At 50.7% G+C, this 23,492-nt stretch overlaps 4 protein-coding genes across 5 annotated transcripts in view; 3 read left to right on the forward strand and 1 right to left on the reverse strand.

Annotated features, from left to right (window-relative positions):
* The window catches only part of SRPK1 (SRSF protein kinase 1), a 28,393-nt gene extending 14,941 nt beyond the window's left edge, over positions 1-13,452 (forward strand). For both annotated transcript variants that reach the window (XM_055728342.1, XM_027816382.2), the window contains 12 exons: positions 215-302; positions 507-594; positions 2,059-2,165; positions 2,864-3,029; positions 4,054-4,079; positions 4,571-4,784; positions 5,013-5,438; positions 6,830-6,930; positions 7,838-7,945; positions 9,377-9,446; positions 9,990-10,082; positions 10,961-13,452. In XM_055728342.1, coding sequence (XP_055584317.1) covers positions 215-302; positions 507-594; positions 2,059-2,165; positions 2,864-3,029; positions 4,054-4,079; positions 4,571-4,784; positions 5,013-5,438; positions 6,830-6,930; positions 7,838-7,945; positions 9,377-9,446; positions 9,990-10,082; positions 10,961-11,145 — 1,672 coding nt within the window. In that variant the 3' untranslated portion in view covers positions 11,146-13,452. The remainder of the gene's footprint in view (positions 1-214; positions 303-506; positions 595-2,058; positions 2,166-2,863; positions 3,030-4,053; positions 4,080-4,570; positions 4,785-5,012; positions 5,439-6,829; positions 6,931-7,837; positions 7,946-9,376; positions 9,447-9,989; positions 10,083-10,960) is intronic.
* Positions 13,453-14,328: 876 nt separating this feature from the next.
* On the reverse strand, positions 14,329-18,118 carry LHFPL5 (LHFPL tetraspan subfamily member 5). Its single transcript, XM_014286596.3, has 4 exons — positions 17,707-18,118; positions 15,125-15,361; positions 14,818-14,850; positions 14,329-14,571 (listed from the first exon to the last, which is right to left on the reverse strand). The coding sequence occupies exons 1-3, from the start codon at positions 18,116-18,118 to the stop codon at positions 14,834-14,836; spliced, it is 666 nt and encodes a 221-aa protein (XP_014142071.2). The 3' UTR covers positions 14,329-14,571; positions 14,818-14,833.
* Positions 18,119-18,418: 300 nt separating this feature from the next.
* CLPS (colipase) lies at positions 18,419-21,611 on the forward strand. The gene is given in 5 exon segments (XM_055728354.1): positions 18,419-18,832; positions 20,246-20,401; positions 20,403-20,420; positions 21,010-21,132; positions 21,207-21,611. Coding segments are annotated over 5 exon segments (849 nt in total). The 3' UTR covers positions 21,345-21,611.
* LOC129737516 (uncharacterized) lies at positions 18,841-20,399 on the forward strand. Its single transcript, XM_055728349.1, has 2 exons — positions 18,841-20,170; positions 20,285-20,399. The coding sequence occupies exon 1, from the start codon at positions 18,945-18,947 to the stop codon at positions 20,049-20,051; it is 1,107 nt and encodes a 368-aa protein (XP_055584324.1). The 5' UTR covers positions 18,841-18,944; the 3' UTR covers positions 20,052-20,170; positions 20,285-20,399.
* Positions 21,612-23,492: the final 1,881 nt, after the last annotated feature.

The raw sequence follows: 23,492 nt of genomic DNA on the forward strand, positions 1-23,492 counted from the left end.
TAATCTCTGACTTACTTCATTTGAGAAATGACTTAACATGGGTGTTTTACAAAATGAGACCCAAAGGCAATCTTCATGAGTGCTTGAACCTTATTTTTCCATGATGCCTTCAATAAGTAGCTCTCTTAGGTGCGAAGGAATTAGGATAATCCTGGAGAATAAATTCTTTGTATGAGCATTAACAGTCTCCAATTTACTTACCGTGTGTGTGTAGAGGGAGGAGATTTGTGGCCATGAAGGTGGTGAAGAGTGCAGAGCACTACACAGAGACAGCACTGGATGAAATCAAGTTGCTAAAATCGGTGAGTGCCTGAGAGTGGGGTTCAATTTTTATTTTTTTAAATTAATTTTGGGGAGTTCATGTTCATCATGTGCTTGATATTTCTGGATCATCTAGCTGCAAAGAATTTGGACAAGAACCTAACAGCAGTGCAGTAGATCTGACTTCAAAATAAATTCTTGCCTGGTAATTACCTCAAGGAACACAATCCTGTTTCTCTCTGCAGGTTCGCAACAGTGATCCAAATGATCCAAGTAAAGAGAGAGTTGTTCAGTTATTAGATGACTTCAAGATCTCAGGAGTTAATGGTTCTCGTATCCTTTTGTGAAATAAAGGCAAAGAATTAAATAAAGTTGGGAGTTTGCTGGATAGCTGTCATGCCGGGGCTGGTGTGTGATGCCCAGGCAGCCCTTTCACTGTCCAAGAAAACCCGCCATAGAGTTATCTGGTTCCAGACTGCCTGCTAAGCTCAGATCCAGGATGATCATTCAGTAAGATGTGTCAGTTGTGGAGACGGCGCTGCTTAGTCACGCTTTTAACGAGAGAGATGGGTGGCTGAATCTGCTTTGTGAATCAGGACTGCATGTCCGATGTGCCTTTGTGGTAAGAGAGCCCGTCTGGCTCAGCCCTTCAATTCTGCAAGCAGCGTGGTGGTAACCTCTTATTTAAGCAAAGCAGTACAAAATTTTAAGATCGCTAATGAAAAAAAAACATGCAGTCTGTAACTTGATAATAAGAGTGTTTTCTAGTTAGGGAAGCATTTTACCTTGGACTTTTATCAATGTTGTTAGGATGTGTGAAGTGTATTGCTTTGAAAATACGCTGTTGTTCTGTGAACGCCCTTCTAGTAAGCAGCTATTTGTGCAAAGTCCTAGTAATACACCCTTAACATCTGAAATTTATAGAGTTTTGTGCATGTTTCTGCTTTGCAGTACCTTGAATTTTATTTCAGTAAGAATTAAGAGGGTGCTTGAGAGAACTGAGCTGTAGGTTATACACATTTTAACACTTTTAGAACACAATAGCCCCATAATGAGTTTCCTCTATTTTTTCTGATACCTAGCACTGAGTGTTGTCTTGATCTTGTATTTCTTTTGCTGTTGTGAAACACATGCATGCTTTCTGCCAGTGTAGAACAAAAGCAGCCTAATAAACTCCTGGAAGTTTGGCTTCTAAAGCAAACGTGCAATACTAAATATGTCACTAAAGTGACTGTAGCTGTTGAGATCTTACAGACAAAAAGCAGATAATGTAAATATTGTTGAAGTACAGGCTTGTCAAAAGTTTGTTTTGCTGGTAAAGAAGCAAGGAAGGGCAGAGAAAGTAACTTAATTGTTCTGAAATTAATGACTTATGAAATGGAAATTGTATTATCTTTTCAGTTAATGCTGGTACAGAGAGATCTGGCATTGAGTTTTCCTTGGGGCAAGAGCCTACGCTGTTCCAAAATGCGCCTTGTTGGCTTGAAGCTGTTTCAATACTAGCTGGAAATACTGATGCGTGCTTGCTTGTGTAACTGGCTTCCACCCAAAGCAGGAGTTTGCTGCTGTTGCCCTAACCAACTCCATTCCTTTGTATTTTAGGTTTGGGATAATGACACCGATGTGTGGGATAGGATGGTGCTGTTAAGGAAGGCAGCTTCTCTAAGCTGTGTCAGAAGGAAGAGGGTTTTTCACTATAAAGTGCTTAACTGGTATGGATTTCTTTTGATCCTCAGTCTTGGGAATTCAGGGCTCCTTGATTCAGGGTGTCCACCTTTTTCCTTGACTGAGTTACAGATATCTGTATGGTGTTTGAAGTTCTAGGGCATCATCTCCTGAAGTGGATCATCAAGTCAAATTATCAGGGGCTTCCGCTCCCTTGCGTCAAAAAGATCATCAAACAGGTAAACCCTAGTTCTGACTGCACTGTTCCCCTTGACCCAGCGAGAACTCTTTCAATGATCTTTCTCAGATCTCAGAAAACAAAAGTTAGAAGTCAGTGATGTATCTCGTGCAACGAAATCATTCTTGGGTTAATATTGCCTTTCTCTACTGCAAAAACTTTCTGCTACGGATATTTATTTTCTGACACTTAAACCATAATGGGAAGCTGGCTTTGCTTTTAACCTCTTCTTACCCTGGTTATTCCTCATAAGTGCAAGTTTTTTGTTTGTTTTTTTTTTTTTTTTAAATCAAGTCACAAGTAAGTACAGCGCTCAGTGATGGGAAGAGCAAGAGAAACCTGTTCTTCCTGCTGGATGGTTGCCCAAGAAGAAACATTGTTCTGCGTGTGAGGTGGAGGGGAGGAGGAAAGCAGGATTTTATTGTAGGGTATTAACTTGCCACAGTTGAAAAATCTAACCTTCACTTATGAGGGTAAAGAGACAATATTTTAAATTCATAGGTATAATCTGTATGCAAATCTATATTTTCTGGAACTGAGTAGTAACAACTGATCACATTAACTCTAATTTGTATTCTCAAACACTGAAGTCCTTTAGATTGACTAATTATCCTATGCAATTTTGCATTTTCCCTTCACTCTCAGCTTGCTTATTCTTTGCTTTTTCTAATGATTGATTTCCTTCTGTCCTGTCTGCAGGTTCTTCAGGGTCTGGATTACTTGCACACAAAATGTCGAATCATTCATACAGATATTAAACCTGAGAATATTCTTCTCTGCGTTAACGACCAGTATATCCGCAGGCTGGCTGCAGAAGCAACAGAGTGGCAGAGATCTGGGGCTCCCCCACCATCTGGCTCTGCAGGTGCTTCTTTTCCTGAAAATTGGTGCTATTTCCCCCCACACCCCCCAAATCATCACTAATCTCACTAGGGAAAACCACCTGAGTACAGTGGAACAATAATGCAAGTCAACTCTGAAAAGCCAAGTGTAAATTGTGACATTAGTGATAAGTTGTAACTCAAAGATGATGGGGAAGGCAGTTGTTTATATAAGAAAAATGGAGGATACACACATGCTGGCACCTGCTTTTAAATCGGCTGCACTGGTAAAGTAGGGCGGTCTCATACAGCACACTGCAGAAATGCTAATGCACTCAGTACAGTGCTGGAGTGAAGATGTGGTGAGGCACTTCTCGCATTTTCTTCAGCAGTTAATTTCCTTTTGTTGTGTGGTGCTGGAAATGCGTTTCATGAACCTCTCAACAAGATGATTTACCTGGCATCAGTTTGCAGAAGTTTGAAAGCCTTGTGGCAGAAATAGCTTCCTTCATGTGCTAACTGACCTAAAGATCTGAGAGCAAATTCTCTCTTGTTCCTAGTTCCTCATTTTCGTCCTCAGAATATCCATCTGTACCAGTGCGTAGTTTTCAAGAACTACTGCAGTGTGTATCGGAAGGCTGTCTGTCATCATCTGACAACACCAGCATTTAGCCGAGCCCATCATAGCATAGCAGAGCTTAGGGAAGCTGCCTTAACTTTGGTATTTTAATGCTTTGGTTTGCATTTTCTGTTCTGTAAGATGCATAATACATGCAGTAAATGAAGCTGTACGGCAGGAAGTGTAAGTCTTTGATATCAGTCAAGCAAGTCTGCTATGTGTAATTTTAATTATGTATTTATTTACTCATTTCATGTTTTTCTTGATATTTTTTTTTTTTTATTCTGGCTGTGCTTTTGTAGAGAAATAAGCCTTCAAAATAACATTTGCCAATATCTTTAAAATGCTGTTTCCAAACCACACAGGAAAAAGCTTATCTTCAGATAAGAAGGCAGTTGCAGTTTCTTAATATGAACATACTAATTTCCTGATCTTCCTTTCCCTTTCAGTAAGCACTGCACCACAGCCAAAACCAGTAAGTGTAATAGCTTTTGTGCGTAAGTATATATCTACTTATAGTATCTACTGCATCGTAGTGCAGTCAGCATTAAGGGAAAGCAGCCTTATATCAGAAGGAAAATTGTGATTTGTGTTTGTCATACATAGGCATGGGGTTCATGCTGTCTTGGAGATACAAGGAGTATTAGCTCATGTATCTCCAGAGTGCGTAGTCTTTTTGGTGGTCCCAAGATCTGTTGTGAAGGTGACTGTTGTCTGTGGCATCTGAGGTCCTTCATTTGGCGAATGCTGTAGGTTTCTCAGGTCAGGACAGATGTGCACTAGTAAGAGCCATAGACAACTGCTCCAAAAACCTTAATAACTGCTTTTCATTTTGGAGAACAGCTGTCTCTAGAGTTTTCATTCCAGACTGCTTCCTCAGCTCTTAAATAAATTAAAACTAGACATGTCTTGGAGCTACTGAAATACGAGATGCTAAGTCCAATTTCTCTGCTTGTTTATGTGTAGGCTGACAAAATGTCAAAGAATAAGAAAAAGAAGTTGAAAAAGAAGCAGAAACGGCAGGCTGAGTTGTTAGAGAAGCGAATGCAAGAGATAGAGGAAATGGAGAAGGAAGCAAGCCCAGGGCAGACACAGCCTGAAGAGGAAGAGGAAGCTCAGAGCCCTCTGGAAATGCTTATAAAAGTTAGTCCACCGGAGGAAAATGTCAGCAAAAAGACAGGTATGGACCTGAAGTATTGCTGAAGCAGCACAGCGTTGTCCTTTTACTCATGCTGGCATGAGTAGAGTGAAAGAGGCTAGGAAGTTTCTTACTAACAAGCTGGATTAACGAATGATTGTGTTTGGTTACGTTTTGAGAACTGCCTACTTCCGAGGGCTCCCTTGAACAGCTTCAGCTATTACTCTGTTGAGATATATTCTGCTCTCTTCTTCTTTTCCCCCCTTCCAGCTGAAGTCGTTGTACAAGAGCCATCTGTTCTGATGGAAAGCAGCGTAGAAAAATGCGTACCAGAAATAAACTGCAACGGAGTGATACAAATGACGGACTTCCCAGACTCCGGCAATCAAGGGTCTGTGCGACTTGAGGATGACCTTCACAATGCCAATGACTGTGGCGATCACCCTCGTACGCAGAAGGAGAACTTCCATAGTTGTAATTACAGCCAGCGTAACGGTGAAGCGGAGAACAGGCCTCAAGAAGCAATGTCGGACTCGTTCGTGCCCTTAGTTCCGGAAGATTCCATGGTGTGTCAGCCCACCTCCAATGAAGAACGATCTTTCAATGAGCAGGAGATTAACCATTTGCAAGAAAGCATCCGGACAGAGATACCGTCGGAGGACGAGAATGAGAATAATAGCCCGTCAGACAACAAAGGTATAAGAGGAGCCCTGTAAGAAAGGGCTCTGTTCTCCTTTGTGTGGGAGAGTTGTGTTACGACGCTTCGTCAGAGTATTAATAGAAACCTGAATTTTGTAGGCTGGAGTGATCAGAACCACCTGCCTGAGACTCTTCCTGCCAGGAGTAATTAACCTGACAGTCCTACTCTGAGACATACACTGTTTGTAGCTTCCAGTTACAGTTGTACCTGAGTTTTGACTATTGCATAATATCCCGCTTTTTAAAAGTACCTATACATCTGTTTTTCAGTATAGGAACTCCTTTGTATCAAGTGTTGCACATGTGATTTGCATTAACAGTTAGAAATTAAGTCTACAAATTGTCACTGGCTGTTAAATTATGAGTTGAGTACTACTCAGTGTGTTCTGGTAGTTTTATTTTTATCATGGGGCATGGGTAACTCCTCTCAGTTACTTGAGATGAGTAAATGTGTTCCCACAACTGGAAATGCAGCCGTTCTAAAGCAAAGCTTATACTGTGTAGGGAAAAAAAAAAAAAGATGCCTTTGTTTAAATATGGTTTGTTTCAGGGAGAAAAAACTGGAAGTCTTGTAGTTTGGGAGAATATAAGACAATCAATAGTTTAAACTGCAGTTTAAATGCATTCCAGTGTGTGTGTGTTAAGAACTTGAATCAATTGATAAACTTTCTGCTTGGAGGAGGGAGAAACTAACGTTTGTACTTCTTTTCTAAAAAAATCCTGTAGCATTTTTTGGCAGGGTATTGCTGGGGAGTTACATGCATGAAAAGTAGTGCCAGTGAGATTTAAATATTTTGAAACCTGAACTGCATTTAGTTGAATGCACCTGCTAGATTACTAGGTGTATTTTGCTTCTCACAGCCCTCTCCCAAATTGCTTTAGACCTACAGCTGGATGTAATTTAGTGACTTGGTATTTTTGCTCTCTGCTGTGTCATTAAGGTTTTCTCAATGTATACTTTAGCTCTTGTAACTGTCTGTGTTGCAGCAGTGAGTGATGGCTCTGTCAAAAGATGCTATAATAGGTGAACTCTCCTTCAAAGATTTAGGAGGACTTGAGGGTTGAGAGAGGGTTGTTTTGTTGCTGGCAATGCCCTTATTTAAAAAGCTTGTTTAGATATAGACAGACTGTTTAAGGCTGGGAAACAGTCGCTAATTGCATATGCTTACTTGTCCTTCTGCTTTGTAACACCAGTCGGGTGTTAATGGTGGTATCTCCGCTGTTGGTAGCGCAGGCTGCTGGGTTTTATACCTAGGTTTCAGGGAGGGAAAAGTTCTGATCCATAAGCAAAGCCCCTTCCTGGGTAGGGAGAGGGTGCTGGGATTTGGATGACAGATGGTGACACTGGCCATGTAGCTTTAATCAGCTGTTGTACATGTTGCCTCTAGGAAAATCAACTGCTGGGAATTTCCTTCTTAATCCTCTTGAGCCCAAGAATGCAGATAAGCTCAAAGTGAAGATTGCTGACCTAGGAAATGCCTGCTGGGTGGTAAGTTTACAGTCTTTTCACATTGACTGTTTAAACCTGCTAATTCGTTCACAGTATGCCAAGATGGGAAAGGATCTGCAAAATAAATTCTTGGGCCTGCTTGGGAAAGTAGTGACAGTTTGAAGCTGTGTTTGGGGGGGGAAGAGAGGGGAGTGGAGACTCGAACGTGGGATTTCAGCCTGTGTTCTGGGTGCCTCTCGCTGGTCATGACATCACTTCTAATAGGCCTGTGAATGGTATCACATATAATGTGTAGAAATCTGCATATGTGAAACTTCTGAAGGAGTCTGGCTCTCCTGGAGAGAGTGAGTTGCAAACAACCGCTCTGATGTGCTAGTTTTGTGGTTCGTTAGCTTGTCAAACCATTTCAGTGGATTCATGAGCACATGAAAGAGACTCAGAGTTTTATGCTTTGATGGCTGTGCTGCTTTTAAAGGTTTGACGTTTCAAATAGAACAAGTGTCTGGTTTACTTGGCTTCTTAAATGGCAAAATACTTCCGATCTCATGGGAGAGATGAGGCTCAGGCTCAGAATTGCACACCAGGCTTGCAGCACCTGGCAGGGTGGTCTCTCTTACATTGGTCTTGCTTATCCGCTTGAAGGTAGCTGTGTCGTGGCCTGTCTGTCGTGATCGGAGAGGGTGCAGCTTCTGAAACAGTCCTTCCTTACTCTATTTTTGTGGCTTGCTTTTCTCTAAATTGCTGGACTGTTTTACTTAAGTAGGAGCGTCTCACGTAGAGCAGTTAAACAGTACTTGTAGGAATATAAGGATATATTTAATGAGGATGTAAAATTCAGATTAAATGTAACAGGAATGGCTTTGGATCTACTCTGGCCTTCCAGGCTGTTGATTCTCCTCTTATAAGCAGTCTCATAACTGTTCAGTAAAACATTTCTTCTGTTTAGCACAAGCACTTCACTGAAGACATCCAGACAAGACAGTATCGATCCTTGGAGGTGTTGATAGGGTCAGGGTATAACACCCCTGCTGACATCTGGAGCACAGCGTGCATGGTGAGTGTGATCATCTGGGGGATTTTAAACTGTTTCTGTAGGGCTTTCGGGGCAGCTCAGGTGCTGCACACTCTGGACTGCCAGGTTACTAGCCTGGCCTGGCAAAAAAACCTCGCAGGTGTTCAGCCGACTTACAGACTTGCTGAATACCATGCTTCCATACCAAAATTTTTGGGGAGTTTTGGGGTTTTTTTAGTTGGTAGGGGTTTTTTTGGTTGGTGGAGTTTGGGTTTTTGGGGGGTTTTTGGTTTTTGGGTTTTTTTTTTTTCTGTTTGCCACATGTGGCTTTCCTTTTGAAAGTTTTGTTGTACAGCACTGGCAGATTTCAAATATGATTGTACATTGTCGTCATGCTTTCTGGAAAAACAAGACAACTATGCAATTCTGAAGACAAAAATCTTTCTATATAAAGAGCCTTTCTGCTGCATTCAGCACTGTTTCACAGATACCTTCAGTATATTTTTGATATTTTAATTGTATGCATGCTCTGCATGTTTGGAATCCTTTTATAATCTGAGTAATGCTGAGATGAGGCTGTAGCTGTTCCCGTAATAGCTGGCAAATGTAGAATATGAGGATTAAAAAAAAATAATCAGTCTAGTCAGTTACTCAGTGTACCTCTTTGGTGTCTCCATTCTCTGTTTTCTACAAATCAGAGCTTGAGGTTTGTATTTTAAACTTGGGAAATAGTGAGTAAAATAATTTCCGCTGTCTGGGAGAACAAGCTGAGATTTTGATGAATGTGGTGAAAGAGAATGCGGTAGGGTCATGCTGTCTCTGCAGAACATGGGGCCAAAATGATACAGTGGTTACTCACGAGTCCTAATTTACTAGTTTGTCAACAGCAGTCCCTAAAAAAACCTAAGAATACAGAAAGTCAGAGGTACTGTTTTGAGTAAAAGTGAATATGTAATGGGTAAATGTCGTGGAATTTAGGAGCGGTGAGTTGAAATGAATGAAATGTTTTTCTCATTTAAAACATTTTTGTATCTACAGACAAATGTTCAGGGATTAACTGTTTGAAAAATGTCTCATCTGAAATCTGGGGAGAGGGGAGAATCTTTCTGAAAAAAACCAAACAAACCCTAGAGTTTGGACATGACACCATTTTGCAAAATGCTGTTGAGGCAGAAGAGAGGCGAAGCGCATGAAATGCCTTAAGTTTTTACAGTTTCACACAAGCGTACTGCATTACCCCGCGTTCCAGAATTCATCATAAGTATGTCTATGGTGTTGTTTAATGCAGTTGTTAAAATGTTGCAAAGTAATTGCACATCTTCAGATGGTAATGATGTACTGGAGTTTTGCAGGTTAATCTTCCAGCAGCTTTGCTTCTTGCCCACAGAGATATGCAAAAATCAATCTGCAGCACATCTGACGGTGTGCGAGATGTATTAAAGTGATTTAATGTGCTCATTTCTCTTTGTTTAGGCCTTTGAGTTAGCAACAGGAGATTATCTCTTTGAGCCTCATTCTGGGGAAGATTACTCACGGGATGAAGGTATGTTTGTCTAAGTCTCTTCCTTTTTTAAATGGGCCACGAAATACAGGTTGCTTCTTCAGGATGAGCCTTCTCCTACGAGTTAGCAATGCAAAGGCTCCTTGCAAACAGATTATTTACCCAACTTGGCACCAACTGTGCTCAAGCCTCTGCAGTAAAACACTGCAATAAAGTCCATGTTCTTGTTCTGGTGTTTCCCATTCCTCTTACCGCTGGAGTCTGTCTTGCTTCTCAGACTGATCGTGCCTCAAATTGCCTTTACCTCTTTCCCCTTCCCCCTTGACTGGGGTCCCCAGCGTAGGAAGGACATGGACCTGTCTGAATGGGTCCAGGAGAAGCCCCAAAAATTATGAGAGGGCTGGGACCACCTCTGTTGGGAGGACAGGCTGAGGAGCTGGGGTTGTTCCACCTGGGAAGAGAAGGCTCTGGGGAGACCTTACTGTGGCCTGGCAGTACTGAAAGGGGGCTTATAAGAAAGACGGGGACAGGCAGTTGTCTTGTGAGGATGTGTCTCATTGTCTTTTTCTTTTGAAAAAAATGCAGATCACATTGCATTGATCATAGAACTTCTGGGGAAAATACCTCGCAAGCTCATTTTGGCAGGAAAATATTCCAAGGAGTTTTTCACCAAAAAAGGTAAAAGGAGACAAAGCAAATGTCACTTATCCCCTCATCCCCTGCCCCAAATACACAAGAGTGCCTTGCTGGAAATACTAATTAACAATAGATGCTGGCAAAGATGCCTCTTAAAGCCTTTCATAAAACAAAGGAAAGACTTAATCAGTAAAACAGCAGCTAAATATAAGACGTTCTTGTCTAACTGCTAAAAGTATCCTACATCCTAGTACTTGGCATCCCGGTGTAGATCAAATACACCAGGTAGAAAAACAAGTCTGAAGAAATACCCGCAGTACTGATTTGGCTTTATTTAGCTGATCTTTGTCAACTAGAGGTGTTGACTCACCTTTGAAGTTGTCTCTAGACAACTTTGTTCCATTTCTAGCATGCCAGTCACCTAAATAGTGCTTTGTATCCTGAGCCGTGTTGCTCAGGACACATTATACCATTATCATAAAGCCCTGAATACCTCAGAAATGTACTGAGTCTCGAGAAGTTTTTGACCTAGTTTAATACTTCTTTATAAGACAAACGCGTTTTTGTTAGCAGTGTATTGCTTCCTCAAACATTGCTTCGTGTATTCCAAAGTCAACGGCACAGTGTTTATCTGCCATGTCAACTTGTATGATTTGCTGGTATTGGATCAGAAATAGCAGGAGGGGAAAAAAAGCCTTCAAGGAAGTACATTTCTAGAACAGTCTTCAAAAGCAGATAGAAAAGGGGTTTTAGTTTAATTTTATTTCTTCCTTCAGCATGCCCTACCATTTTATGCTCCCTGCAGCCAGCTACTCCGAACAGTTTCTGAATTCAGTCTGTCTTGTGTAGCTCTTCAGCCTATTTTATTCAGCTGCTCTGGTCCCGTGTCTTGCACTTAACCTGTCTGTCTTGGTTTCCAGGTGATCTGAAGCACATCACCAAACTGAAGCCGTGGGGCCTTTTTGAAGTCTTGGTGGAAAAATACGAGTGGTCCCAAGATGAGGCAGCTGCATTCACAGACTTCTTATTACCTATGTTGGAGCTGATCCCGGAGAAACGAGCTACAGCAGCAGAGTGTCTCAGGCACCCCTGGCTTAACTCCTAGAGGCTTCAGCCCGATGCCACAGCACTACACTCTGGTTTACAGCATAGCGTACACGCACCCAGCTGCCCCTTCCCAGATCTGTTTTTTCCCTTGTTCATTTTCCGTGTGAAGTTCTTCCTTCACGGCTTCCAAGATTTTAGATAAATCTAATCTGTTCTGCTGAGTTTGCTTGTGTGACTCGATGGGGACTCTCCTCAGCCAGTGGGCATCATCTGTGTTTTGCCTTGATTGGGCTTCGCCAAAGACTTAATTGACTAGAATATGAAGTTTTCCCTGAGTCTGCTCACTGTTACGCACCGTGTGTTACAGATGTGAGCTCGCCCTGTGCCCGCATAAGCTCTCTTAGCTAACCTTCAGCTCTCCTTTCTTCGTGGGGGGGGATGTGAAGATCTGAACGCCTCCTTATCTCCCTGACTCAGGAGTCGATTCCCTGCTGTTGATCCGGTAGCTAGCAATGGGGTGAGAAGTAACAGATGGCACCACGGTGGTGTTAGTTCCTTGTAGAGCAAAGACCTCAAAATCCTCCATCATTTTCTAGACGTCTACTGTATTCTTTGCTTTCCGGTCACATAACTTTTCTTTAGTTCTAGTTGCTTAAATCTTTTGTAAAGAGCTATTTAAACCTAGGGTTTAGTATCCTTAATTTCTTTCTCCGAAGTGCCCTGCCTTTACTTTTTCCTTCCCTGTGCCCAGATAGTCAGAATAGTTTCTGGACTCGGTGACATTTTCTACTTCAATGCCTGCAACTAAAAGGTGATAAGCAAAAGCTGGAACTGACGGGATGCACGGTCTTCAGCAGACTGACGGGTGCACCCTTTGGCTGCAGAGGCAGCCTTGTTACAGGCAACTCTTTTAACGTTTTAGCGAGCTGTTAAGGTTTTTGGTTCTTACCCCTTACTGGCACTTTTTTGCCTTGCTTGAAGCAGTTGCTGTGTCTGTGAGAGCCTGGCTTTCACTGATGCAGTCTACTCTGGCTCTTAATTTTTGACCATTCACTTTCTTCCCAGGAAGAGGGCGGCAGGGGCTGTATCACAGCCATGCTATAGCCCGTGACTTTCAAAATCAACACTTGAAGGCCCAGTGTACAGATTTCTTTTCCCTTAACTTGCTTCAGGTGCTGGCCTTCAGAAATAACTTCCCTGGAAGGGACTGCCTTTTATTTTCTGGGCCATTAGCACAAGGAGAGCTAGCAGAAGTGGAAGAGAACTGACTTTTCCATGTAGATACTGGATTAGAAGCTGTTTCTAGAGTTACCCCAAATGAAAATGTTCTGTGGGGTTTCTACTACTTCTCAGAGGGGGTTGGATATAATGAGTAGATGGGTTAATTTTTAATTAAAAGTTAAATCACTGTGGCATTTGATAGTTTTACGATGGCTTCTTCTAGACTTGCACATCCTGTTACAGATGCAGTGCATCCTACTCTACTCTAAAGCGAGATTTGGCAGCGCTGAGACTTCAGAGGCACTTCCTTACCCCGGACCAAACAGGCCTTTTGGATTCCTGGTGGCTCTCAGAGGACAGAAGTCGCTGCAGGAGCGTGCTGGAGGCCACGCAGATGCTATCTGAGACGATGACGTTGCCAAAGCTGCCAAGACCGCTGTTAACATGTCACTCCTGTATGTGTGTTTGGAAATCCTGGTTCGTAAGGGTCGTTCCTTCATAACCCTTGGTGTCATTTAATCCACTTGAAAAGAGTTTCTCTGGTCCAGTGCCTGATTGGGCTTATTAATGCAAATCCTGCTGCATGTTCTTTTAGGGGTAGATCAGGTTCTCTCTGCATATAATCTAAAATTAAAGGAAGGTAACATACCAAGAGTTTTAAACTGCTGATTTGACTTTTTTTTTCCCCCTTTCATCTGGAGTTTTCCAGTTGCGTGTCACTTCCATCCCTGCAGACAGGACTGGGTTCCAAAATACCTACTGTCTACATACTGTGAAGATACATTAGCAGGGCAAAACCAATTTCTGTTGTCTTGAAAGCTCACCCGGTCCTGTGCGCTTGAGGCTGGTTGATGAAAACTTTTCCTAGAAGGGGTCTGTCTGCACGCTTCGACTCTGAGAGCTCCTTCCCTTCCCTCTGCCTCCCGAGTGGAGGAGGAGGTTGTGACCATGATGGCCAAGGCTAGAGTCAGCTTGTCAGTTGAAGACCTGGAGAAGGAGCTGTCAGGATTCAGTCTTGTACCGTGTGCTCATCCACTTGGGGTTTGTTAAAATTTCCAAATTGCCGTAAAGTGCTCACACTAAAGGATTTGTACTTGCTGTGTCAGTCTAAAACCTGAAGGAAAATACATTTTTATTCTTTCTACTTGGGTGCTTTGTCTTTTTTTCTTTGTGAAAGCCGTACAATAAACAGATTATTTAATAACTGAGCCCTATTCCTTATATATTCCCTCTGTAAGTCTGTTCTTTCTGAGCTAGTGGCCCATTGATTCCATTTTCTTTGCTAGTGAGCACTGGGATCTCCAGAATGAGACACAGGGAGATGGTGCAGCTGAAGATTTTGCTGTTGGTATTGTGATGTATTTTAAAAAGGGGAGAAGAGTAGTCAATAGTAGGACAAATCTGCTGGAATTTTTCTGTTCTAAAAGATGTTCTCAAAGTCTGTTGTGCGTCTGCTGTGTTAACAACCTCGCAAAAAGTGTTTGGGGAGTGTAAAACTGGACGGTGCTTGTTAGAACTGAATTGAATGTGCTGCGGGAACCCAGAAAATTAGAGCCAGTAGAGATGAAAAATGGTAACGCAGGCTAATTTGGGGGTTTTGTGACCAGGTAAGAGCCGGACAGGATGACGTGCTGCTGTGTCTTCTGCAGAAGTGTGCCAAAGGCTGCTGCAGATGGGTGTTGGATGTGATGAGGAATGATGGCTCCGGGGGATTAATTGGGTGGTGGAGCGTGCTGCTGCCTGGCCCCATCTGCTGCAGTCTGCGGGTGCCGGTACAGGGCTGCTGTGGCCCTGCTTCTGTTCCTCCCCCTGAAAAATGCCCTTTTTCCAAGGTTGTGTTTGGTTATTGTTGCCCGGAGTGGAAAGCTGAGTCATGGCTTTGCTGGGAGTTGGCTGTGTCACGGTGTCTTAAAGGACAAGGGCAGTCAGGGATGTGGCAGAGGACGTCCCCTGCCCCAAGGAGACTAGCACAAAATCCAAAACACTTAACGCTTTTTTTTTTTTTTTTTTTATTCAGAAGTAATTTCCTTGAAAGAAGATGTACAAACCCAAGAAGCAGCAAATCGCTATCCCTCCCCTTCCCCTCCCCCCAAAAAAATCCTGTGTCCACTTTGGGCTATTTCTATCCAATAAACTCGGTGCGAGCTGACGGTGGCCCCTTTGGTGAACGGTTGTAGAAAATCCACAGAAGTTGGTAAGTGTAAAGTTCCTGGAAAAGTCACTTTAAAGTGAAGGGCTGATGGAGGAAGAGCGCTCAGTGACCCTGGGAACAGAAAGAATAGGTCAGATGTTACCAAATAGAGTGTGACTTCCAATTTTAAGCTTTTTTTTTTTTTTTTTTTGGTCACTTGGCAAGGATTTGTTTTTCTATTTTCTGGAGGCAAAGTGAAGTATTTCCCCTTTAATCACAAAAAAAAAGGGGGGGACTATAGCACCAAAATTTATAGTCAGTCCTTCAGTAATTAAAATCTAACGTGTGCTGGGAAGAATCACCATGGGCATCACTTACGTGGTGATCAGCTCTGTCAGTCCTCACCCTCTTCTGTAAAACAAAAAGATAATTGCAGTGTTAATAGCGTATGGTGGAAAACTGAGGATGCAGGTGTGTTTTCTAGGTTTATTTTCAAAAAGGGGTAAAAAAATAAATAAATAAATTAAAAACAGGATGGGGAGAAAGCCCCAGGTGTGTGAGATGCAGCCCGGCTCAGTTTGGCATCTGTGGCCAACGCCAGCTCTGGAGGAAGCCACCGTCTTCCCAAATAACACGAATCCGTTGCCGGGTCGAGAGGCCCTGCAGCAGCCCTAGGTGCTTTTACCTGTATTTTCCACTTTAAAATCAGATGGGAGGAGGTTGTCCTGCCGGTTCCCCAACACGAAGGCCAGGAAGGAGAGGATGAGGGCGTCGAGGATGCCGATGATGCAGAGGATGTATGCCCAGCGCACAGTGCAGGCGCCCAGCGTGTACTTGTCCGTCTTGTCCCCGCACATGCGTTTCACCTCGCTCGAGTCCCAGCCGTCGGGGTAGATCAGGCAGCCGATCATCAGCCCAGTAGCTGCGGGGAGAGGGAGATGTTACAGCGGCTGCGAGCTACCGAGCCCGGCTGGCGTGCGGAGATGGGGAGCGGAGGAGCACGGCCACACCGTGCTGCAAAGGGATAAACCACCACGGGCCGGCTAACCAGGCTTGGAGCAGCCCTGTGGTTGCCCATCACGCGTGGGCTCAGCTCCGCTCCCATGGCAGAGCAGGATGCGGCACGCTGCCTGCCCACCGGCTCAGGGCAAGGCTCCCAGTCAAGGACATGCTGCGGCAGCATCTCCATCCTTGCGTTGCCCAGGCAACCTCTCTCCTGCCTCCGCATCCCGGGCCACGTGGCTCCAAAGAAATATTTTCTCCAAGCAAAACCCGAATGGGTGCAGCCTGCGCGAGGTGGAGACCCTCACCGGCACCCCGCGCGTAGCTGGATTTCGGCGCGTGGTAGAGCTGCCATCGGCCGCAGCTTTGCCAACAGATTTTTCTGCTTGTTCAGCTGTGGTGGTTCCAGCCCAGCCGGCAGCCACCAGCTCCTCCCGCAGTATTCCAGCCCCGGCACACGCAGCCAGGTCCCCGGCACAGCGCCTGTGCGGCTTTGCTGCGGGAGCTGCACCAGGCTCAGCACCAGCTGCCCAAGGGCTGAAGCTGCCAAGCAGCTCCCGTCCCAAAATCTCCAAAGTGCTTTTCCTTCCACACACACCCAGAGAAACCGCTGCGTTTGCTGGATGAGAAGAATGACGGGGCTGGGGAGGGAGAAGAGCCCAGCTCATCCACGAGGCTTTGGGATGTGACTCACGGAGGCTCTTCGCATCCTCCGCTGTTACGGGAGTCACTGGTCCTTCACGTGTTCTCGTGCGGGTGTGAAGCCCTGAAACACCCCCGTGGTGGGAGCCCTGGACAAGCACACGCATGTCCCTGCCCATCTTGGACGTCGCAGCCTCCTGCAGCAGCAGCAAGATGCTCCCTGCCTTTTCTCCGTCTCTGGGTGCTCGGTCGACCAGAAAACACTCTGGGGCAGCTGCCTTGTGCTTTGTCCATGTTTTTTTCCCCTTGGCTTGGGGATGGGAGAGCAGCAAGGCCAGCGGGCAGCCTCCTACGTCTGCAGGGAGCATTTCTCTTCGTCGAGGAGCAGCTGGTTTCTCCTGTATTTAATTACTCTTCGCTGTAGCTAAGGGAGAGGAGGGGCGCACAGAAATGGGGGAAGCCGGGAAGGAATCACTTCTCCCGTGAAAACACACCCTGGTGCAAAGGCCAGAAGATGGATCCTCTCGTCGCCTGCCCCCTCTGTACAATAACTCCCAGAAATGCAGCAGCACCTGCCCAGTGGCAGCTCAAAAGCTCCCGAGAGCCCGTTTGAGGTGGAGAAAGTGGGCTGCTGGGGATGGGTCAGGCTCATCCGTGGGGCTGGAGCTGCCGGCGCTGGGTTTCTCTCCCCCATCCAGCACAAAATCGTACGTACAAGCCCCAGATACGACAGCAAAGCCTTTCCCTGCTCTGCTCCCCGGGGAGGCTGAGCTGCCCCAAGCCTCTTATCTAAATCTTTGCTTGAGCCCCGCTGCTTTAGCTGGGAACTGGAGCAACCCCGATGCCGTAGCTGTCCTCCCGGGGGGTGTCAGCCGGGGGGTCCCTGCCGGGGGGGCACCCAGGGGCTGCGGCTGGTGCCAGCATGAATGATTCAGGAGCAGCAAAGGGCTGGGTTGGGTTTCAGCTGAGGCTTCGACTGCAGGAGCTGGGTTACCGGGTATCTCGGGTGTCTCGCAGTGTTGGGGGAGGGATGGGGAAGGCTGGAGGTGTGCAGGGATGAGCAGAGAAACGGGAGAATGTGGGTGATGGTACCAAGTGCTACGGTCAGTCCCGTCCTCCTGTTCTACCTCCCCAGTACATCATCCGCTGGGCTCAGGGAGTTACCAAAATCACCCAGCAATTGTAATCACTGTCTCCCTGCCTCATTCCCACAGGATCCCGAACGCGGCAGGGAGCCCCGTGCCCCGGCCCTGCGGCATGCGGTGCTCTTGGACCGATGCTCTGAAGCTGCACCGTGGGGCTGAGCAGGAGCGATGGCCAGAGGAAACCTCCCCCAGGTAAGCGGGGACGGGCCGTGGCTGGGCTGTTGGTGCCGCGTGGTGCAGCAGCAGTAGCAGCAGCAGCAGCAGTGCACGGGGGAGAGCGTCGCCAACGTGCAGCGAGTCCGCTGGGTCTCAGCTGCTCCAACAAGGCTTTGCTTACTGCCAGCTCCCCACTGGTAACCAGTAAGGGGGAGCAAATGGGACACAGAGGTTATGCTGGTGCCCCTCGCCTGGCCAGCCCCCGCATGGTGGAGTCAACAGGGGGGCAGAGAGGGGGAAGCAGCCCCTGGGCCCCGCTCACCTGCTGCCAGCTGCATCCAGGCACAGACTTTATAGACGGTGGCTGCGTTGCAGAAGAAGAAGAGGCTGAAGCAGAGGATGGTGCCGATGATGAGGAAGGTGGAGACGCCTACGAAGAACATGGCGGTTTTGAAGGCGCTGGAGGGGATGGTGCCGAAGTCGAGGGGGCTGCCCTTGCAGATGAGCTCGCCGGTGAGCGCATTGCCGATGCAGTAGGAGAAGAGGCCGAAGTAGCCGGCCTGCGGCGTGTCGATGCTGTCGCCGATCCAGTAGGGCTGGATGAAGGTCACCACCATCAGGATGGAGAAGCAGAGGGTGAAGAGGGCCCAGAGCACCCCCATGGCCCGCGCGTTCCGCACGTAGTTGGTGTGGTAGATCCGCGCCGCCTCCTGCGCCGGCAGCAGCTTGGGCATGGCGGGGGCACCGGCCCGGGACCCCCCGGACCCCCGACCCCCGGTACCGGCCCCGCGCCTCGCCCCGCCCCGCCCCGCCCCGGAGCGGCGGCCCCGCCCGCCCCGGTAACGAAGGAGCCGGGGAGGGACCCGGGAGGAGCCGGCGCGACCCCCCCCGCCGCTGGGGTGGGAGCGGGAGGAGCCGGGCGGAGCGGCTCGGGGTGGGACCTGGAATCCCGGGATGTGCCCCCGGGATGGGACCTGCCCGCCTCGGGATGGGACCCCGAGACGTACCCCCGGGGTGGGACCTGTGTCCTCGGGATGGGACCCCGAGACGTACCCCCGGGGTGGGACCTGTGTCCTCGGGATGGGGTCCCGGGATGGGACATGGGCCCCCGGGATGTGCCCCCGGGATGGGACCTGCCCGCCTCGGGATGGGACCCCGAGACGTACCTCCGGGGTGGGACCTGTGTCCTCGGGATGGGACCCCGGGATGTGCCGCCGGGATGGGACTTGCCCCCCTGGAATGGGACCTGTATCCTCGGGATGGGACCTGCACCCCCGGTATGTGCCTCTGAGTTGTGCCTCCAGGATGGGACCTATGCTCCCGGGATGTGCCTCTGGGATGGGACCTGTACCCCCGGGACACACCCCTGGGATGCACCCTGTGTCCCCAGGATGCACCTCTGGGATGGACCCTCTGTCTCCGGAATGTGCCCCGGGGATGCACCCCTGGTATGTGTCCCAAGGGTATGCCCTCTATCCCGGGGATGCTCCCTGGGGATGCACCCTGTGTCCCCACCGCCAGCCCTAGGACGCACCCTGGGGCGTGCCCAGTGCCTGTGGGATGAGGCCCGTGTGGGATCTGCCCTGGGATGTGCCCTGTGCCCCTGAGCTGTGCTCCGGGATGCACCCTGTGCCCTCTGGGCATCGCTGTGTGCCCCGGGATGTGCCGTGCACCCCCAGGACATGTGTCAGGATGTGCCTGCGCTGCACCGTGCACTGGATGTGTCCCAGGATGTCCCCAGGGTGCACCTTGGGATGCTCCCCAGGATGTCATGTGCCTCAGGATGTGTCCCAGATGCTGTGCCACCTCAGCTGTGCCCCTCCACCCTCCCAGCTGGTATCACCAGGGTCTTCCCCCCCTGGAGTAAGGTGCATGGGGTACAGCATCATTGGCGTGGGGGGCTGCGTGCCCCTGGACCCCCCTGTCAGCTCTAGGGCTGGCTGGGGCTGCAGGCAGGGAGGGGACTGTCCCCACAGCCCCGCTGCAGAAAGGGACGTGGCTCATCCTGCTGCCAGCAGAGCCTGGGCAGCCCCAGAGGGACCCAACGTGCTGTGGGCGCTCACAGCCACCTCGGGGCTGTTCTCCAGGAGCCACATCTGCCCCACATCCTGGGGGACCGCAGCAGCTCCGCTCCCGCCGACGGGCCTGGGCGCCATGTGCCAGCATGACGGTCACCCCGCAGCCAGCGCCAGCCTCAGCGTCACCCCCGCGGGCGCCGAAGGCCAGGGCTGCCGGGGCGTTAATCATTGCCAAGGGCAGCCGGGCCGCCGCGGGTGCGAGAAGCCAGGCCGTTCCCAGGGCTGCTCTCCTTTCATCCCCCGCATCCCCCGAGCACCGAGACACAGAGGGAATAGGTGGCAGGGCAGGGTGAGGTGGTGGCCCATGGGCTGGGGACATCAGCAGGCTCCGGAGTGCCGAGCGAGGCTGGCGGGATGCTGGCAGGGGGGTGGGCTTGCTCCTGCCACACTTCGGGCTTTCTCAAGTGGGTTTCTTGGTGTCTGTGGTCATGAGGTTGGAGCGATGGAGGATTGTGGGGGTGGGCGCTTTCCCGCAGAGCACAGCTCCCGTGCCACCGGCTCTTGCTTTGCCCGTGAAGCTGTCAGCAATGCCCAGCAAGGAGGGTGTCTTGGGGACCCCCAGCTCCATGGCTGCCCACAGCCAGGGTGAAGGAGAGGAGGGAGGAGGGAAAAGCACAGGAGCACCATCGCTTTGTGTTCGCTTCAGCCGAAGGAGCCGCCAAAGGGCAGGCTGACATCGCTGGCGCGGGGCGGACGGGGCCTGGCAGGGTGGGCATTGCTGTTTCCCTGCCCCACGCGGGGCGTCGAGGCGCTGCCCCAGTGCCACGGGTTGGGCTGTGATAGGAGCAGCCACATCAGCTGATGGAGACACCTGCTATAAAGCACCCGCCGGCCCGTGGCCGAGACACGAGCGAGCCCACCGTGGCCATGGCGCTGCCCCCCCGCCTGCTCCTGGCCCTGCTGCTGCTGGCCCCGGCTCTGCCCGCGCCCCACAAGCGGGGGGCTCATCTTCAACTTGGTAAGGGGGACGCTCGCCCCGTCTTTGCCACAGCCGGGGGATGCCCCAAGTGGTGCGATGGGGGGTGCAGCGCATCGGGGGGTTGCAGGGGTCTGCGGCAGCAGCTCTGTGGGGCAGCCCCAAGGGGGTGCAAAATTTACGGGGGCTGCAGAAACGGAGGCAGGCGGGGATGGTGTGCTGGGTTTTCTGGGGCTGAGGGGTCTCGGAGCCAGGGAGAGCAGCTGCGTAAAGGCATGGAAAAGCCTGGAAGCGGGATGAGACTGAAGGGCTCAGCTGCCTGTGCCAGCCAGGACCCTCTCCCTGGGGGGGGTCGCAGGGAATGGGGCAGGGGGGATGCTATCCCTGCGGTGTCTCAGCCCTATTCCCATGAGCCCAGCAGAAAACAGCGCTTCGGCGGGCGGTATTTTGGGCCAAACCGAGGAAACGCTGCAGGGTGGGAGGCTCAAGCGTGCCCGCAGCGGTGCTAAGCCCCAGCCGAAAGGCACAGCTGGTGCCCCACACCCACCCAAGCCCCCCGGGCCCAGGGCTGGGTGGGGGGGAGGGTAAGGGGGGATGGAGAGGGACCGCTGACACCCCCCTCGTGGCGCAGGACACCGGGGAGCTGTGCTTGCAGAGCGCCCAGTGCAAGAGCGGCTGCTGCCACCGGACCGGTGGCCTGAGCCTGGCCCGATGCGCACCGAAGGCGGCCGAGTTCCAGGAGTGCTCCCCGAAGGTACGTGCTCCCCTACTCCTGGGGGGGGCCGGGGGCACGTCCCCCATGCTGCACCCTGCCTTGGTTCCCCACAGAGCCTCTATGGCGTCTACTACAAGTGTCCCTGCGAGAGCGGCTTGACCTGCGACACCGATAGGACCATCGTGGGTTCCATCACCAACAGTGACTTCGGCACCTGCAAGGACCCCCGGGCCTTCTACCAGCTGTGGTGAAGAGACCCCCCCCGTGTGCCCCCCCCTGCTGCTCCTGCCTCCCTGCCTTTCCCCCTCCCCAGGGATGCCTGGACTGCCTGCACTGCCCTGGATGCAGGAAGGTCAAGTAAAGAGCATCTGCCGAGCCGCAAGCCGGCGTTTTCACTCGATGCATCATCCCTCCGTGCCAGGATGGGGCAGCAGGGCCAGAAGGTCCCAGAAAAAGCTGCAGGGACGCGATGGCTTTACCTATATGTGTGTGTGCGTCATATGCAATTGTACAGTAAGCTGGGCCAGGCCAGCAGCCAGCCACGGGGGGAGCTCTGTGTGTGGGGAGTGTTAGCAAAGGGGGTGCAGGGGAGGGGAAGATGCAGCAGCCCCAGAATCTGAGGGAGGGGAGGGAATCGCAGGGGCCCCTTATGTGGCACCTCCACCAGCATCCCCTAGAGCAGCTTCTCCAGCTGCGCGAGGCGGGAGCTTTGGGATTTGGGATGGACCTGGGGCGAGGGGATGCTGGGAGCCCCCAGCAAGGGGGCAAATCCCCTTAACCCTGCCCCTAGGCTGCGGGGGGTGGGGGGGTGATGCCCAGCTTGGAGCCAGGGTTTTGGGCATGGGGAGGGGGTGCAGCCATGCTGCGGGGGGGGGTGAGGAAGAGGAGGCAGCCGCCTGGCAGAGCTGGGGGGGCAGCAGGAGCCAAGTGGGGTCGCTGGAGGGGGGATTCTATGTGTTCCTATCCCTGGGGGTAGGACGAGCACCAGGAACCCACAGTGCTGCTCCCCACCACCCCAAGCACCCCACGGTACCTCTGCACTGGGGGGGGGCCGTGAGGGGGCCATGGGGGGCCAGAGGCCATACCTGGCTGCTGAGGATGCCCTGCAGGAAATTTTCTTTCCTGGACAAGGGTGACCAGCAGCTTGAGGACCTGTACCTGCAGAAACACCGGGGACATGGCTAGGAGGGTGGCACAGCCGGGGGGTCCCCATCGAGGGGGTGACACGGGGGGCAGTGTGGGGACAGAGCACCCCTGCAAGCTGGGCTTGGCAGAGCTGCAAGAGGGGAAACGCTGACTTGGATTTTAATTTTAGATTTGTGGTGGGTGGCGAAGCCTTGAGTGTCTTGGTCTCCTTGGGGTGGTCCTGGCAGGAGGCCACCAGGTCCATGTCCCCATGGCTGCAGGATGAGGCCTGGGTGAAGGAGGAGATGGGGGTGGGGACAGGGACAGCAGCCCCTCTGCTGCAGCAGACAGGACCCCCCAGGCAGAGGGGGAGGGCACGGGGCAAGGGACACAGGGCAGGGGACACGGTGGTCTCAACCTGGCCTCACTGTCTGCACGGCATCCTCAGCCCCACACGCCAGTGGGGAGCACCCCTGGAGAGTCTGGCATCACCCAGGTCGTATACTGGGATACTGGGAGCCCTGCCTGCCCAGGGCCAGCCCCACCCAGGGCTTTGTGTCCTTGGCGTGGGCAGGGATGCGGCCGAGGCCCTGGCTCCAGCTGTGCCAGCACCAGCAGAGGGCAGGCATGCCGTGCCCGCAGCCTGGGACGCCCCCAGCCCTGGGGACCCCCAGCCTCGCAGGGGACCCCCCAACCTCAGGGGCAGCTCAGCCTTGGGGGGGGAGGTGTGTGTGTGAAATGCACTTTGCCCCTCAGCCCTGACACCCCTTGAGCCCTGCTTTGGGGGTCACCCCCTCACCGGAGGAGGGGGATATGGGGGGGGGTGGCAGTGTGGCCCAACTGTTGGTGTATACGATGGGCATTTTGGGGCGTCCCCATTTTTAGGGTGTCCTTACGTTGGTAGGAGGAGGATGGGAGCACTGGAGGGTGGGATGGAGGTGGCTGTGCTGGGGAGGGGGGGGGCACACATGAATGCCCCCCCCCCCCCCATCTCAGCCCTATATTTACTGGTGAAGCGGCAGCTTTATTTTGGCAGCTCTGGGCTGGTAAATATTGGCTTAAACCGAAAACCAGACGCCTGACTCACGGCGCCCTTAACAAACACAGGAAGGGGCCCCCGGCGTGTGTGGGGTGCTGCCAGCCCCGGGGACGGGGCCCCTACCCCCCCAGGGGGGGCACCCTGAGCGGGGAGGGGGCCTGTGCGCAGAGCATCCTTGTGCCGGCAGATTTTGATGCAGCGAGGACCCCTGGGGCGGGGGGCCGGGGGGGGGTGG

This window comes from Falco cherrug, chromosome 16, assembly GCF_023634085.1.
Source record: "Falco cherrug isolate bFalChe1 chromosome 16, bFalChe1.pri, whole genome shotgun sequence".
Classification (NCBI taxonomy): domain Eukaryota; kingdom Metazoa; phylum Chordata; class Aves; order Falconiformes; family Falconidae; genus Falco; species Falco cherrug.